The 17,186-nt window shown below is 37.9% G+C and overlaps 3 protein-coding genes across 3 annotated transcripts in view; 1 reads left to right on the forward strand and 2 right to left on the reverse strand.

Moving 5' to 3' along the window:
• Positions 1-1,485: 1,485 nt before the first annotated feature.
• slc25a5 (solute carrier family 25 member 5) lies at positions 1,486-3,938 on the reverse strand. The gene is made up of 4 exons (XM_058797203.1): positions 3,728-3,938; positions 2,252-2,738; positions 2,034-2,174; positions 1,486-1,948 (listed from the first exon to the last, which is right to left on the reverse strand). Exons 1-4 carry the CDS (start codon positions 3,836-3,838, stop codon positions 1,791-1,793), a joined length of 897 nt encoding a protein of 298 aa, XP_058653186.1. The 5' UTR covers positions 3,839-3,938; the 3' UTR covers positions 1,486-1,790.
• A 643-nt stretch (positions 3,939-4,581) lies between these two features.
• Positions 4,582-9,710, reverse strand: slc25a43 (solute carrier family 25 member 43). Its single transcript, XM_058797201.1, has 5 exons — positions 9,287-9,710; positions 7,497-7,738; positions 6,725-6,897; positions 5,828-5,962; positions 4,582-5,506 (listed from the first exon to the last, which is right to left on the reverse strand). Exons 1-5 carry the CDS (start codon positions 9,556-9,558, stop codon positions 5,291-5,293), a joined length of 1,038 nt encoding a protein of 345 aa, XP_058653184.1. The 5' UTR covers positions 9,559-9,710; the 3' UTR covers positions 4,582-5,290.
• Positions 6,886-17,186, forward strand: part of lnx2b (ligand of numb-protein X 2b) — a 36,026-nt gene continuing 25,725 nt past the window's right edge. The window contains exon 1 of the mRNA XM_058797200.1: positions 6,886-6,906. The gene's annotated coding sequence lies outside the window, so the exon portion shown is untranslated. The remainder of the gene's footprint in view (positions 6,907-17,186) is intronic.

The following is a 17,186-nucleotide window of genomic DNA, read 5'->3' on the forward strand; positions in this document are numbered from 1 at the left end:
ACCGCCTTCCAGGATTGCGTCACGCGCACCAAGACTGTCAGAAGAAGTCTGACTCTTGTGTAATCGGCTCATCCTGTTAACGCATAACGCGATCCATTTTAAAATGTTTGTAATTTGTTCTACTGGACTTGACATATTTCTCCCCTAGCAGTGACGAAACTGTTAGCAGGACAACTGACAATTTATAGGATATGCACAATTCATATTACTGTTTATTACTTCTATTGATAAATAAGGCTAAATTAATACCAACTGATTTATTAATGTATAACTGTGATAGTGTAGCGTCAGACAATCAAAAAGGGTTTCATCAAACACAATTTAAGAATATTATGAAAACTAACCCCTCCCCCCTAGTCCCAAAGAAATTGGTTTAACAACTTATTGCACCCAATCAGGAGGCCATGATGGCCAGTGTGTATCATCACCATCACCATCCACTATTTATCCCTGCTGAACATCCTGTAATACCATACTCAGGAACTCGCCATGCTTGAAGTGAAGGTGATGCAAGGACGGATTAGCGTGCTAATTTACAACTAGCTTGATGTCTGCTAAGAGGTCAGCGAGGTTTTTAGCGTAAGAGGGCACGCACAAGCCACCTTTTCTAACATGCTGGATTACACTGGAGGAGAGCCATTAGCCTTGCAGCTGTTATAAACCTTCAGTTTCATTCATGCTTCTTAAATGTTATCAGGGCACCTGCAACACGTGGACAGAAGGCCAAATTTATGCCATGTTTTCCCTTCAATATCTTTCATATGGTTCCTCTACTGTAAATGAATACATTTACTGTTTTTAACCTCAACTTGCTTTGCCTATTTGTAGTAATTTAGAGATTCCTTAAGTCTTTACAGGTAAACACTTGAGTAAGGAATCTCTAAATTACCACAAATGTAAAGATGCAGATGGAACATAAATTAACATGCATATCTTGAGATGATACTCCAATATGCATCAATATGTAGAACTCCAAAATAAACCATGAGAGTGTTGCAGGACTGAATTACATTGAGGGGCACAAGTGTCCCCCCCTCAGCTGTCCTTGGCTCAGACTCAAGCACAACTCTGGAAGTCCAACAGGGTATGAGGTTGCATCTTAAGAAAATAAAATACCGCCTGACACTCAGGAACATGTTTAAAAGGCATGCGAGATGTCTAGTCTCTGAATAAACACTTGGACACTTCCAAGTGACAACTCTGCAGTGCAGTTTGAAGGGGATTTGTTTTAAGACCATGTATAAAATGCATCTACTATCGGACTGCCTTAGGAAATCACACTAAATTCTGGCACTAAAAAAGGCCTTGGAGGGCTTTCTGCCTGTGAATCATTCTGGTAGTCCAGTTTGCTGACATGTTTTTAAAGGGTGGGGACAGAGTTTGTTAGAATTTAGGAACAGGGTGGGAGCCATCCAAATGGGTGAATCACAACACCTGTAACGCAAGATATAAAAGCTAGAATAAAAAAAAACACCACACAAGTAGTTACGGTGTAGGTTCATTCAGTGGGTCTTTATTGATGCATCGACTAAAAACAGACCGGCTGGAAAACAGGTAGATTTTAATACCTGGAATTCTTACTTTCTTTCTGGGAATGACAGTATGGTGAGGGAAACAAAAAGATGAGATAAACAGGGGCAAAATAAAACCGCAAAAACAATTTCCCCCAGTACAACTAGTACTGACATACTAGTTGGTCCCTATAAATAAGGCGGAATTTGAGAGTCCTTCCAAATGTACAAGATATGTTACAGTTAAACATCTCACATTGAATGGTGGACAGGAAACGCTTAAATGACCTTCTTCAGCTCATCATACAAGACCAGCACAAAGGCACCACCCATGCCTCTGAGAACATTGGACCAGGCTCCCTTGAAGAAAGCCTTGCCACCCTCATCACGTGCGATCTTCTTCCAGCAGTCAATTGTTCCACTGTACATGATGTCGGCTGCAACAAAAGAAAAAGAAAAAGATCAATCCACTGCTTTGTCTTGTCAACTTGTACTGGGAACATCTTAAAAGCGATAACTGACCTCCTTTGCGTCCAGACTGCATCATCATACGACGACGGACTGTATCGAAGGGGTAGGATGCAAGACCAGCAACAGCAGTCACAGACTGAGCAATCATCCAGCTGACAACAATGTGGGTGTTTTTGGGATCTGGCAGCATACCTAAAGATGTAATAGAAAGATGTAGTGAATGCAGCAATGGCACACATGACAATACCTCAAATGCAACTCGAACTCACCCTTGGCTGTGTCATAGATGCCGAAGTACGCAGCTCTGTAAATGATGATACCCTGCACGGACACATTGAAGCCCTGGTAGAGACCTTTGATGCCATCAGACTTGGAGATCTTTACCAAGCAGTTTCCCAGGCCGGAGAACTCTCTTTCTGCTCCAGCCTTGCCGACATCAGCGGCCAGACGGGTTCTTGCGAAGTCAAGGGGGTAGACAAAGCAGAGGGACGTGGCACCAGCAGCACCACCTGAGGCCAGGTTACCAGCGAAGTACCTCCAGAACTGGGTGTGCTTGTCTACGCCATCGAGGAAGATCTTCTTGTACTTGTCCTTGAAAGCAAAGTTGAGGGCCTGGGTGGGGAAGTATCTGATGACATTTGCCATGTTTCCTCTCCAGAACGACACGAAGCCCTGCTCCTTGGGAATACGCACCACGCAGTCAATAATGCCCTTGTAATGCTTATCCGCTGTAATCTGTTTGCTAGCATGTTGCACCTGTAAAAACAGAAGAAAAATCAATCAATGCACACAATGAAAGGCAATGCAATGGGAAACAGTGATTGAAATTGATCAATTGAAGCATCCACGATTACAAATGTCTCAAACAGAGGCAACTTAAGCTGAATTAAGTGACTTTAAAACCAGTTTCTTTATAAAACAAAACCAAAGAGGAACCACGAACACGTGATTGTGCTAAACGATAAAATGCCGGCAACTAGTATAATACGCGATATCTTCCGGTAGGCGGTTTCCGTAAAATTGACGGAAATTGTCCGCAAAAACAATTAAATTCTTGTAAAACGGTGCGAAAACTAGAAACACGCAACATTAAGTCAAAATGTTAGTAAATGACACGCCCATAAAACAACGTGTCCTCTTAAACAATACCTGGGACTTCGGCGAGCGTTAGCTTGCAAGCTAGCAATAAAGGCCTAACGTTAGCTATTCACAGGCCTCCCCTTCTCGCGACCTTGGCGAGATCTGCGAGGATGCTGGTTTACCGTGTTTCGCGGAAGAGTTTTAAAAGAAATAAAAATAGTCCTTCCAAATCCCTACTAAAGGAACGAACCCATTCAGCTCTGTTAAAATCCAGTCGAATGCTCGCTGTTTGGTAAGCGCTCGAGGCATTTCTCAGGATGTTCTCTAGAGGAGGGTTTGTAAAGGTTACGGAGCACTTAAGGCCTAGTCGATCTTTTAACGAATTATTTAAGGAACAGCTCGATTTTAAACGGCTCAAAGTGTACCAAAAACATCCTTTACTCACACAAAGATTAAGATTTCCTTAAACTCTCAACATGCAACGATCAATTACACGTAATAAAACACCGCAGATTAAACTCTGAAAATGCTCTTGGGGCTTATTTAAATCATAAACTCTTCTAGGAATACACTGTGCTGGTTGTATTCACATTTTTGTGTATTATGTAATCTAATTTCTTGAAAATCTGGGATTATATAATCCCGATATTACTGCCTATTTTTACCTGAAGCAGCAGCTTGACTCTCTCGATGGGGGCCACGGCGGTTTTAGAGATAGCAGCGGCAATACCACCGGCCAAGAAGTCCTTGGCGAAGGAGATGGCGGTCTCACTCATTGTCGGATGTTCTTGGAGGTGTAGCTTGAAGAGGTCAATCCCGCTCTGCCGCAGGACTAGCGTGGAATGCCGGCTGATTCGAAATGGCCGAATGAAAAGTTGAGAAGAGATTTTTAAAAGGTTCGTCTCGCGAGAGCAAACGTACCCAACGCTTCTAAGATTTGATTGGACCGTCGACTAAACGTCACAGATTCCAGGAGGCGGGGCCATTTTATGATGACGGAGATGAATGGCTTAAAGTTAGAAAGGTAACCTTAATAAGCCTTCTCAAGGTGGAACGCGTAAATGACAACAGGAAGTTCTTAAAACATAGAAAAGTGTGTTTCCAAGTAGTCATATGTAAAACGTTACTTTTTTGCACCGATTGTGTCGCCCACTGACAATTCAGTACAGCAAGAGAATCAGGATTGTCCAGTTTGTCGTTTCAGCTGTCAAGCCAAGAAGCAGTTCTCCAAGGTGACATAGCATGCATGTTTGTCACTAGCTCGGTCCTGACTGTCTTTAGTTAATGATCTCCAAGGGCCAGTGTGTAAAAGAAAAAGGGCCAACATGTCAGCACAAAGTCCTTCACATGACTTTTGACTGTGTGGCAAAGCAAGTGATCCATTTGGGAACATGTGACCACACAAGGCAATACAAAATCAATACTATCTGCATCACTACCAACTCTACTAACGCAATTCAATTTTGTTTTTGTATTATGTAATACTATTATACAACAATAATAACATATGACAAGTATAACTGTTGACAAGTAGGACTAAGATACGTTTATTTCTTATTCTTCAGAATTTTTACAATGTGCTTAAAGATTTTATCTTAACGTGGCACATTTTTAAAAATGTCTTGATATTGCGATGGAAAACTCAGACACTTTTAGTAAACAAATCTTGTCCTTTTCACAACTGAATCAGAGTCAGTGGTTACTGGGTTACCATGTGTCCAGATCACCCTGATACATATTACGTTACAATGCATAATCAAAATCATACTGTCATATATGATCAAATATGCCAATGCAAAAACTGCACCACAATATGACTCTAAAAGCATGTGGTTTATAAATAACAGAAGACCTGTAAAAAGGCCCAACAGTTAAAATCCAGTAAGAGACTAATACTTTGTTTGACAAAGGCATTGCTCTATACTGTTGAGCTGATGTTCAAAATGTTTCCTGAGAAGTGATTTAAAAAGAGGTTTTACATTTCCACGGTTCATAAAAACACTCTTTCGGTGGAGTGTAAGTCTGATGTGTTTGAGGTACTGTAAACTGTACGAAATGGACTTGTTTCAAGTATGCATATGCAGAATCCTTAATATCGGAAGTTAAATACACTAAGAGGTACAACTGTGAATAATACATTGTGCCTTCAAGCCGTACAAACACCTTATACTCATTATCAATGCACTTTTCAGAGTTCTGTTTATTACTGATAACTCCTCTTGGATTAGTTACCAGCGGTTTCCAATGGATGAACTCTGTGCTTTGTGTGATTTACTGTTTCTCAGGTAGCGCTTTAACTCCTGCAGTTCATGTGGGCCCAGGCTCTGGTCCACGCCTGGTTTAGGCTTGTAGCTTAGTGGAGAAATGATGTAGCCATTCTGGTAAAGGCAGACTTGCTTACACATCTCAAAGCAACTGAAAAGCAGGCCAAAATATGGGACAATCTGTAATGTCAAAATAAAACATAATATTAGTTACGAGGAAGTAGAAATGTATTATTTATATAAGGTGTTTCCACAAACACCCATTCAAAATATTTAAGCATGCCATTTCATGCAGCGGCAGCTCAAGAAACTCATGTCACAATTTGTTGTATTAATTTCATATAAGCAGACTGCCATTCAGGAAATATGTTTGTCGTACAACCCTGTGAGTTTTTAATGAAAGATCAAACTTTGTAGAACCATTTACACAGAAAACATACAGTGCTTGGGTTATTTTTATCTCTTGTCACCACGTAAGCATATAAAACACCTTCACGTCACCTTCACCATGTTGGCTGTAAGGCCACTCCAAAGAGCCATGACGCCCTTGTTCTTGATGACCTGTCTGAAGCAGTCTATCGTTCCATTAAAATGGACATCAACTCCTCCACAATGGGGCAAAAGAGGACTCTGGGCCTAGAGTAAAGATTGGAGAAATATTCCTGATCGTTAAGAAATAATTGCATACTTGCATAAGATTCCATAAGAGAATACTGACGCTGTTATTTATAAACAAGAATAAGCTAAAATGTTCAGTTTTTATTTAATTCATGAACATTTGTTTTCCAGTACAACTGATTGCTGTACTGTACTGCATTCTCCTAAACGTATCTACCCTTAAACTCTCTTGATGTGTGTTCTGTGGGCTTTGTTTACTGTCTATAGAGACTTTGTTTAGCACCAAACTGAAAGTCTCAGAACATTTAGCAGCTTTGGAAGATTTATTCCTGACATTGCAATTTAACTTGCAAAAGAGGAAAAAGCAGAACTTTTTGTAGCTAGTTTAGCAAAACAAAACATATAGGAACCAGATCAGATACACCATTATGTGTATTGTGTGTGAGAGGTCAGCTATCTTTAGACAATTTATCTTTGGCATAGACAGACGCTGGACACTATGTACATTCTCAGCTGCTGCCGGGCCTTGTGTCCTTCATAATGGTGTCCTGCATTGTTCTGTGTGACCTGTTGCAAAAACTATTTAGAATTCAAATTCACGTTTCTTTAAAACATTTTAACGTTTCATTCTTAACATAAATGAACAAAGGGGCCACAGCCAAGTTAAAAAGGTATGATTTTTTAACAAATTTAGGGACTCTTAAATCTGCGACACTGGTACTATCGTGCCCCCTTGTGGTAAGATATAGCATTACAGCATTATGTCTCAAAGATTCTCACCTGCATCTTCTTTTTAACAGTTTCAAACGGGAAGGAGAGTGTCTGAGCGACTCCTGCTGCAAGACAGCCATTGATGAAGTTCTGCAAAGATGTAAAGCGAACATGACGCTCCTGCCACAGCTTATCCAAATTGACATACACCGCATAGCAGCCAACGGAGAAGGGAACAGCACCTATCCACAGTAATCCAAACATTAAGTTCCATTAACTTTTCAAGCAGAATTGTGAGAGATCCAGAAGTAATATTATTAATTAGAAGGTTATGAGCTTGGTTTTGATGTTTCTAAATATAGGTTATAAGGTGGACAGTAGAAGTATTTTTACTTTACTCAAGTAAATTAAAAACTTTATCAGTGTTTTTCTTTGGAAAACTTTAACTTCACTACATTCCAAAGCACAATGTCGTACTTTTTACTGCACTACATTTCATAAATAAAAGTTGTTGTTTTTTACCATACTTAAGAACAATAAAAATTTAGTACTTTCTTGTTCTCAAGTAAAACTTTAGACTTTTACTTTTACTTGAGTAAAAGTACTAGATTTCAAATGTAATTAAGTATTAACTGATATTTAATATGAAACATAGTGCAGTAAAAAGTACAATATTATGCTTTGGAATGTTGTGAAGTAAAAGTTTTCTAAAGAAAAGCACTTGTTAAAGTATAGACACTTGAAAAATGCTTTAACTTTTAAAGCAGAGTAAAAATACTTCACTACTGTCCGCCTCCTTAATTTGATTATTCTGAGGTGTAAACAGGGTCAAAGTACATACCTAACACTGTGAGGGAAAAGCCCCTGTAGAGAGCCTGAAGTCCTTCATTTCTGTAGATGATGGAGAGAGAATGCAGCAACCCTCTGTATGTTGGTTCTTGGCAATTCTGAGCAATAAGTCTGGTTTCAACCACCTCCAGTGGATATGTTGCTAGAGCGGCAGATATGCCTGCCAGCCCACCGGCTACTATGGCTCTCCATTGTGAGATATCACCCAGTTCATCAACGTGAAGGTGGACAATACTGCCAAAATTAGAATGAAGTGAATAGTTGTGATATTGCAATATACCAGAATTATTTACCACAGTTTAGAGTACCAGTCATATCAACCAGACACATCTAACTGATATTAAAAACCTAATTATCTAAAGGCTAAAATTTAGTTAAATGCTTGAAATTAATGAACTTTTAACTTAACTTGTAGCTATGTAGCTATATTATAAGAAATAGTGTGTAAAAATATGACCCAATCTAATGTGTTAATATGCAGGAATTTACTGTATTGCATTTTCACAAGTGTTTTACCCATATGTTGAATTACATATTGCATAGGAATTGTACGTAATCTTAACGGAAAAGGACATTATCCATTTTCCTATTATTATTATTTTATTTATTTATTTTGAATGACTAAAAATGATATGAGCATATCAGAATCAGCATAACAGAATGATTTCTGAAGTCCGTGACACTGAAGTCCGCAGAAATAGCTGCTGAAATTTCAGATTTGCCATAGAAAACGGTTTATTTACATTTTATTAATGTTTTAAAATATTAATGTTTACTTTATTTGTATATATTATAAAGGCTCACTACTTTGGGTTTAAAATGTGTAAAAAAAAAAATAGAAAAATTTAATCTGCCTTAATCTGAGCCTTAATCTGAACTTTAGCAGTTAAATAGAAATTAACATTTATATTTAAAGAAATTTTTGTTGTGTGTGTATTGTTATTTTGTGGTATTATATGTACAGATAATTATTACATTGATTATAATATAGATTAATATAGTATTAATAGCATTACTGTAAACGGTACTAAAAAATTATATTCTTCACTCATTTATTATTATTAATCAACGACATAAGCTTGCATTCGAGAGGTACACACAAATTCTTTTCATAGGAACAGTGTGTTCAAAGCAGATCGGAATACACCCTCCTCTCTTTTTCCGGGAATACTGGAACACTATGTTCGGGTCTTTCTAAAACAGTTTCCGGTGTCTCTGTTTAACCCCTGCAGCATGTGAAAATACACGTGACCAGTATAACAACGAAGTACTTCTGAAAGCCCCCTCTGATGGGCGTTACTAAGTGCATTGTTCATAAGCAAAGAAACACTACAGCTGAAACTGGCGTTTTATGAATGCACAGAATTAAGGCCACGCCCATTGCAGTTTCAGGATGAGGCCACAGGTCTTCTGAGCTATATGATTGGTCAGGAAATGAAAGCGTGATGTGTTACGTCACGTTGAACTAATATAAACCCCTGAGAAAAAAATGGGAAATTTAAATGATAATTTCTTTAAACGATCTATTGTAAATATAACTTCTTAAGCATATTTAAATGTGTTCTCACTTGTTAGTATACAATTCATTTATAAGGCAATTCTTTTTACTTGTCTACTTTCAAACGCTAACACGTTAACTTCCTGTTTTCTTTGTTTACCATCAGAGCAGATCGAAAAGTATATCATACTTTATGCATTACACAAATCAACAATACGTACATCAGGCATAAATGCTGATCACCAAGCATTCATTATTAAACATTAAAAATGTCTAATACTTACTTTTTGTAAGTTGCTAAATGTATGGCACTGTAGGGGAACAACCGTAGACAGGAAACCATGTTACCCTTCCAAAAAGCTCGAAGTCCCTCATTCTGACAAATAAAAACAAAGCTGTGCAAGAATCCCCGTTTACAGTGAAACGTTCCTATTTGATTCAAAACCTTCACGACTTCCAGAGGCGACGTTACAGTTTTGCTAAAAACCCCGGCAAAACCGACGCAGAGTAAACTTTGAGAACTTGTCAGTCGGTCGTCCTTTTTGACTGTGGCCATACTTCATAAGAAAAACGATTTTGTTCTCCAGCCGTTAAAGCAGAAAAGAGAACCGCAGGAAAATTAATACACTAACGGATTTGTTTACCATACAGCCATCCAGCTGCAGCGCAGCTTGTCATTCAGCGGCCGGACAGTCACATTGGTGGATATTTTGGTGAAGGAGGGGTGTGGTTAATGCAAGCGCAAGTTTGGTTGCATGCAAAAATCAATCCGTAATAGCTGTCAAAAAGCTATAGATGGAAAGACATGCCATAAACCATCTCGTGTTTCTTAGAGAGCAATAAACAAATTTAATTTGCTTTCTTTTTTCGCTTTAGGGGCCAACTTATGAACAAGGATGAATGAATGGATCATGGACACACCATGTCAATTATACACTAGTCTTTGACTGTGAAAACCAAGTGCTGCATTGCGTTTGAAAACAGACTTTTTAAATGCCCTTTTCGGCGAAACCAAAACAGCTAAATATATTAAATAAAAATAGTTTTCTACAATACAGGTGCTGGTCATATAATTAGAATATCATCAAAAAGTTGATTTATTTCACTAATTCCATTCAAAAAGTGAAACTTGTATATTCTATTCATTCATTACACACAGACTGATATATTTCAAATGTTTTTTTAATTTTGATGATTAGAGCTTACAGCTCATGAAAGTCAAAAATCATTATCTCAAAATATTAGAATATTTACATTTGAGTTTGAATAAATGACCATCCCTACAGTATAAATTCTGGGTATCTCTTGTTCTTTGAAGCCACAATAATGGGGAAGACTGCTGACTTGGCAATGATCCAGAAGACGAACATTGACACCCTCCACAAAGAGGGTAAGTCACAGAAGGTCATTACTGAAAGGTGTGGCTGTTTACAGAGTGCTGTATCAAAGCATATTAAATGCAAAGTTGACTGGAAGGAAGAATTTGGGTAGGAAAAGGTGCACAAGCAACATGGATGACCCCAAGCTTGAGAATACAGTCAAGCAAAGCCGATTCAAACACTTGGGAGAGCTTCACAAGGAGAGAACTGAAGCTGGAGTCAGTGCATCAAGAGTCACCACGCTCAGATGTCTTCATGAAAAGGGCTACCAAGCCACTTCTGAACCAGAGACAACGTCAGAAGCATCTTAACTGGGCTGTGGAGAAAAATAACTGGACTGTTGCTCAGTGATCCAAAGTCCTCTTTTCAGATTAAAGTAAATTTTACATTTCATTTGGAAATCAAGGTCCCAGAGTCTGAAGGAAGAGTGGAGAGGCACAGAATCCATGTTGCTTGAAGTCCAGTGTGAAGTTTCCACAGTCTGTGATGATTTGGGCTGCCATGTCATCTGCTGGTGTTGGTCCACTGTGTTTTCTGAAGTCCACAGTCAACGCAGCCATCTATCAGGAAATTTTAGAGCACTTCATGCTTCCTTCTGCTGACAAGCTTTATGGAGATGCTGATTTCATTTTCCAGCAGGACTTGGCACCTGCCCACACTGCCAAAGGTACCAAAAGCTGGTTCAATGACCATAGTGTTACTGTGCTTGATTGGCCAGCAAACTCGCCTGACCTGAACCCAATAGAGAATCTGTGGGGTATTGTCAAGAGGAAGATGAGAGACACCAGACCCAACAATGCAGAAGAGCTGAAGGCCACTATCAGAGCAACCTGGGCTCTCATAACACCTGAGCAGTGCCACAGACTGATCGACTCCATGCCACGCCGCATTGCTGCAGTAATTCAGGCAAAAGGAGCCCCAACTAAGTATTGAGTGCTGTACATGCTCATACTTTTCATTTTCATACTTTTCAGTTGGCCAAGATTTCTAAAAATCCTTTCTTTGTATTGGTCTTAAGTAATATTCTAATATTTTGAGATACTGATTTTTGACTTTCATGAGCTGTAAGCTCTAATCATCAAAATTAAAAGAAATAAACATTTGAAATATATCAGTCTGTGTGTAATGAATGAATATAATATACAAGTTTCACGTTTTGAATGGAATTAGTGAAATAAATCAACTTTTTGATGATATTCTAATTATATGACCAGCACCTGTATGTGCTTCTGTTGCAGGAGAGATGAATAGGCTTATTATTTCTAGAAGAAATAATGGGTAACATCAGAACTCAGTCACCTAATAGTCAGGATAGAAATATGAGCATACTAATTTTTTACATTATATTTTGTGTTTGTTCTTCTAAAAATACATCGTACACACAATGAATGTATATCTGTTATCTGTTCGCTAAAGATAACGTATAATAGGCCTATGATAGTATAAAATAGCTAGATGAATGTACATTATGAACAGTATATTTTAAATAATTCTGGGCAAATAAATAACCATTTGATCTCTCTTCAGTCCAAATAACAGTAACTTTTTGTAGTTGTTGATGCTGCTGCAGTGATCGATATAGTCTGGTAATAGAAAAGTACCAGTAAATGATCAGTAGATGGCAGTCTTGGCCCAAAAACATGAAATCAAGTTATGTTTAAACTTTTTGTTGAATTTTCAATTGAAGATGAACACAATTACAAAATACAGTGTTACAAATAATGAATCAGCTATGTATATACATGAAATTTACAGTTTAAAAATACAGCTTAAATATTTAATAAAAATATAATAAGATGAAAGTCTTTACAATAGTCTGTATAATAGTCCTCAGTAGTCTTTCGGTCAGCGTTCTTCTCAAGTCTTCTTAAGTGATGGTCACATTATACTTTGAATTTGGGAAAATGAACTCATATAATTCTTCATATAGAATATTTGCCAGAAACAACTATATATTAACAAACATATACACACCCAAGTTCAAAACTTATATATTTTAAAGAAAATAATACTTTTATAGAGTAAAGTGGATTAAATTCAAAAGTGACATTAGACATTTATAACATTTATAACATTATAACATTGCTGTTTCAAATGAATGCTCTTATATTGAACTTTATATATTCATTACATAATTACAATTTTCATAAAATATTAAGCAGTTTTCAACAGCATATTAGAATTTCTGAAGAATTATGTGACATCGAGGACTGTAGTAGTACTTTTCCTCACATGCATATACAAGTATTACTTTTCATAATTGTATGTATTGTTTTTCTTAAGAGGTTGACAAATACATTCTTTCTATATAATCAACAAATAGACAAAATATATTAATTGTCAAGCAGTGTCTTATGATGATCCACACACAGTCTGCTGGTCAGACAGCCAGCAGATGGCAGTCTTTACTCAAAACCACAGATAGTATTACATGCATTACACATGAAATATGCTGTTAACCTTTGCTATGACAAAGTGATGTATGTAAAGCATTATTAATATTAGCAAGGGAAAATATATGTGGAATATCTTTTTATTCAGTTTGTTTAGGTTAATAATATGTTGTAAATATTTCAATGCATTCATAACCTCACATAATTATTAGCAGAGCGATTCACAGTATATAAAAGTAGAATAATTGTTTTACTATTTAAAGGTGATTGCATTTCATATTGAATCTGCCAAATGCATTAGTATCAGTTCAGTGTGGAACTCGTCCTGTTCATAAATCTTATGGCTTCGTTTTATCACTTAGAGCAAATATTTAGTAAAATACATGTAAAAGGGGGTCAGGTTTTATCTTCAAAGCTGAGACTGGTTTTGTGGGTGTTCTGTTTGTGTCAGAATCTTGTAATTCACCAAACTGTGAGTTACATAAACAACTACACCGTGCCAGTCATACCTTCAAACCCTTCACGACAACAAACGCAATAAAGAATGCCACATTGTGGCATGTTGCCCTATGTATGAAAATGAGCACATGAGTCCCCCTAATTTCCCAGCAGGGTCTTGTAGTTCCTTTCCTGTTAGGGCTAGTGTTTGTTTTCAGCCTGTATTCTCCTGCGATGTGCGCCTCCCTCCCCTGCTGAGTCGACAACCTCAGCTGCCTGTGAAGATCCCACCTCCTGTCTGTAGCTGGGCCACTTGGCTTTTTCACAAAGGCTACTGGAATAACAGTCCCCCGAGAAGGAAATGACAGTCTGTTCAAAAGAGCCACAGCATTGCGCTGGGGGGCTGGTATAGCTTAGAGCAGTGCGGGAGACGTTTTATCATTGCATATTGACGGATTATTCAACATCTGATAGTCATACCACTCAAGTTAACCCAGGTTTATGTCATATTGCAGTATAGATAGTGAAACAGTAAACAGCCTCCTCTGGGAGTTACTGTATTTACACATTCAATATTTACAGTCACGTTGACTGTCATTGTGATCTGACCGCAGTGAGAATGAGTGAATTTTCAGCCCTCAGAAGCAGTAAAAGTCCTGGCACTTCCTTTGTGTGTGACAAGAAGGACTCCTTTGATCTTTCAGTCATATGTATGCGGCTTCAATTACAAGATAATGGAGTGATACTTATGAAAGATCAGGTGTGAAGTGTGCGCATGTGCTGGATCTTATCAATTAGTGGACGAGCGACTTGACAAGACGGACACATTGTGTGCTACCGAGAGAAAATATCTTCTCGGGCCACTTTAATGTGTCTCTCAATCATGTTCTCACCTTTGTTTATTCACTGTTAGCCATCCTCGCCCGCCTCCTCTGTGATCTGCATCTACTATAGTGGATAGGGCACTGACTTCCTCTTGAATTCACACAGTGCCCTTCCTGACTCCCGCACTGACTCTGTGTCCTGGACTTATTAACCCGGGAACTTCCAGAGCTCCTTTGTCTTGCTCTTCTCTCTACTTTAGGGGGCTGTGAGCGGAGGGAACAGCTATTGTCATTCACTGTATGCCATGCGCAAGTCTGCCCTTGATCCCTGGCTTTGAAATGGAGTGCTGGAGGATGAGAGACTGACTCATGCAATAATTTCTAAACTAGCCTCTCTTTCTCACCCTCTTTATAAACGTTTCTGCTCACAAATGATGATTAAATGTTCTTTGCGATTGAATATGTTTATTTAAATAATGTAAAGCCAGTGGAAACTATATTATTTGGAGGTCCTCCACAACCCTCGGCCTGCATGATATAAGCGGTTGTGAATGTAAAGTGTCAAAAGAGGGCGCTCTTTGTCAGTCAGTGCTACACTGGAGACAGGCCTCCTCTTGCAAACTGGTGCCAGGCCAGAGACAAGAGCAATAAAGTTCTCACCTCATTATCAAGAACACAGCCACATCACAGCCCACTGCCAGGTGGGAAAGGGGAAAGATAGGGGGATGTGGAGATAATCTGGAAGAAAAGGCTGATCTGACACCCTTCACCTGGTAATTCTGCAGATAGTTGACTAATCCACTTCACAGAAAGGGAATATATATATATAAAATAGTTTTTGTAACATCTTTTGTCATGTTTTGTAGCGATGAAGTATGATAAAAACTATAAACACTACTTATACAATACTACTTTATACAATACTGTATTAAACTCTATAATAGACATAAATCTGAAAAGTTATGTTTTATTCATCTTCTGGCATGTTTTTGACATGCTAAATACATCCACTATTTACTATCATATATATATATATATATATATATATATATATATGTGTGTGTGTGTGTGTGTGTGTGTGTGTGTGTGTTAAATGAATTATTTCAGTTATTTTATTAAAATGTATTATCTTTTCTAGTATGTTTTTATTTAGATTTTATATTATATATATAATACATTTGAATAAAATAACGGAAATAATATATTTAAATAAAATAACTATTAAAATGCAAGTCATGTGACTATTATCCGACAGAGAACTGTGAACATGAGAACTGTAAACAGAGAACTGTGAACATGTAAATGTGTTGTTAAATTTAAATAAATAAATAAAAATAAATAAATAAAAGGAGATCGGATGACAAAAAAGTTTGGGAATCCTTGTTAAAGGCAATTTAGGTCAGTGTTAATATTTCCTCATGAAGAATAATTACTATGAGCACTGAGAAACTTTCATGAGAGCCATTTAGTTATAGAGGCTTGCAAAGTGCTAGATAGACCTGGGCTCCTAGCAGCTGGTCCTCCTATCTTCACATGTACAACCAATAAATCAATATCAAATCTAGCAGGAAGCCAGATGGCCTCCCTCCAGAGCCTCGACATAGTGGGTCACAGGCCTCTCAAAGCCAGCATGGCTACTGTAAGCCAGACCAACAGAGAGGAGCCTTTGAAGGCTTAGACATTCAACAAGGAGGCTATGAATGTCTAAAGGGGACAAATAAGCTGTTACGACTCGGGTCAGATCAGTGTTTGTGTTTCTCTGAACATCAAAGGCCCGAGACTGTTTGATATGCAGCCCCCACACCTTGATCCAGAGCCGGGACAGGTAATGGGGTGGAGTAGTCCATTGAGTAACAAGGAGGGGGGGCTTGTAGAGTCCTCCTCTTAGGTCTTGCTGTAGGGCACTCGATTCAGACAAAGAATCTTTTAGGGCCTCCGACTCCCTACGGAGCAGTCGGCCCCATGAAACCATGAGCATCTTCTGCTCACGGCTGTGACCTGTGCCAGGGTCTGATTATATGGGCCTTTCTGTGGTCCTAATGGGACTTGCATGCAGTGTCCGGTATTTTTTTTTAAATTATATATATTCTTGTATCACATGGTAATACTGTGGTACATTGTAATATACCTTGGTGCTCAAATTCCATGGTACTTGGTACTTCCAAGACCACCATGTACCGTAATACTCTATAATAGTACTTTTTTCTCTTTTTTTTGACCATACACTACCATTCAAAAGTTTAAGGTCATTATGTAAAAAGGTTTTTATAAAATTACAAAAGATTTAGATTTAAAATAAATGGTGTTATTTTGAATGTACTATTAAAAAAACTTATATAAACTTGTATAAAAATATTATATTATATCAAATATGATAAAAATAAAATATTAAGCAGCACAACTGTTTTCTGCATTGATGATAACAAGAAATGTTTTTTGAGCAGCAAATCAGCATGTTAGAATTATTTCTGAAGGATCATGTGACACTGAAGACTAGAGTAATAAATGCTGAAATTTAGCAGGAATAATTTACACTTTAAAATATATTCAAATTGAAAACAGTTATTTTAAATTGTAATAATATTTCGCTATTTTTACTGTATTTTTGGTCAGATAAATCTTAGTGTACCCATTAACTACACTCATCTAACACCTTCACATTAAACAGTCTAAAATGTCTTTAATAAATGGTTAACGTTATTGGCTTTTCTTGGCTACATCTGGATACTTAAATTTGAATCAAAGGCTACTTTCATCATAATTAAAACAACAGCACATAATGTTGGCTTGTAAATCCATTATAAGAAACCATTTTTCCAAAAACACACTGCAGTATGCGCCAGGATTTAACACAGATGATGTCGCAGTTTTAAAAAGCAAGACCCCAAAAAACAAGTTAAACAGTAGTTTGATTGAATGGCTGTTCACAGAGGAGTGTGAAATGCCAGCTCTATGGTGAGGTGTGACTAGGGTGAAGGGGGCAGCTCTGGCCTTTGTGTAACTCCCAGGCTGAATGTGCGGCAGCTATTGTTCAGGCACGACCGCCTGGCCTCTCAGCCTCTCTCCTTCACAGCTTTGTCCAGAGCTGCATGACCACTTCCTTAACCCAGGTCAGGGCAAGGTCGTGACTTTGGTAACTTATCCCTAGAC

This window comes from Onychostoma macrolepis, chromosome 14 (assembly GCF_012432095.1).
Source record: "Onychostoma macrolepis isolate SWU-2019 chromosome 14, ASM1243209v1, whole genome shotgun sequence".
Classification (NCBI taxonomy): Eukaryota; Metazoa; Chordata; class Actinopteri; order Cypriniformes; family Cyprinidae; genus Onychostoma; species Onychostoma macrolepis.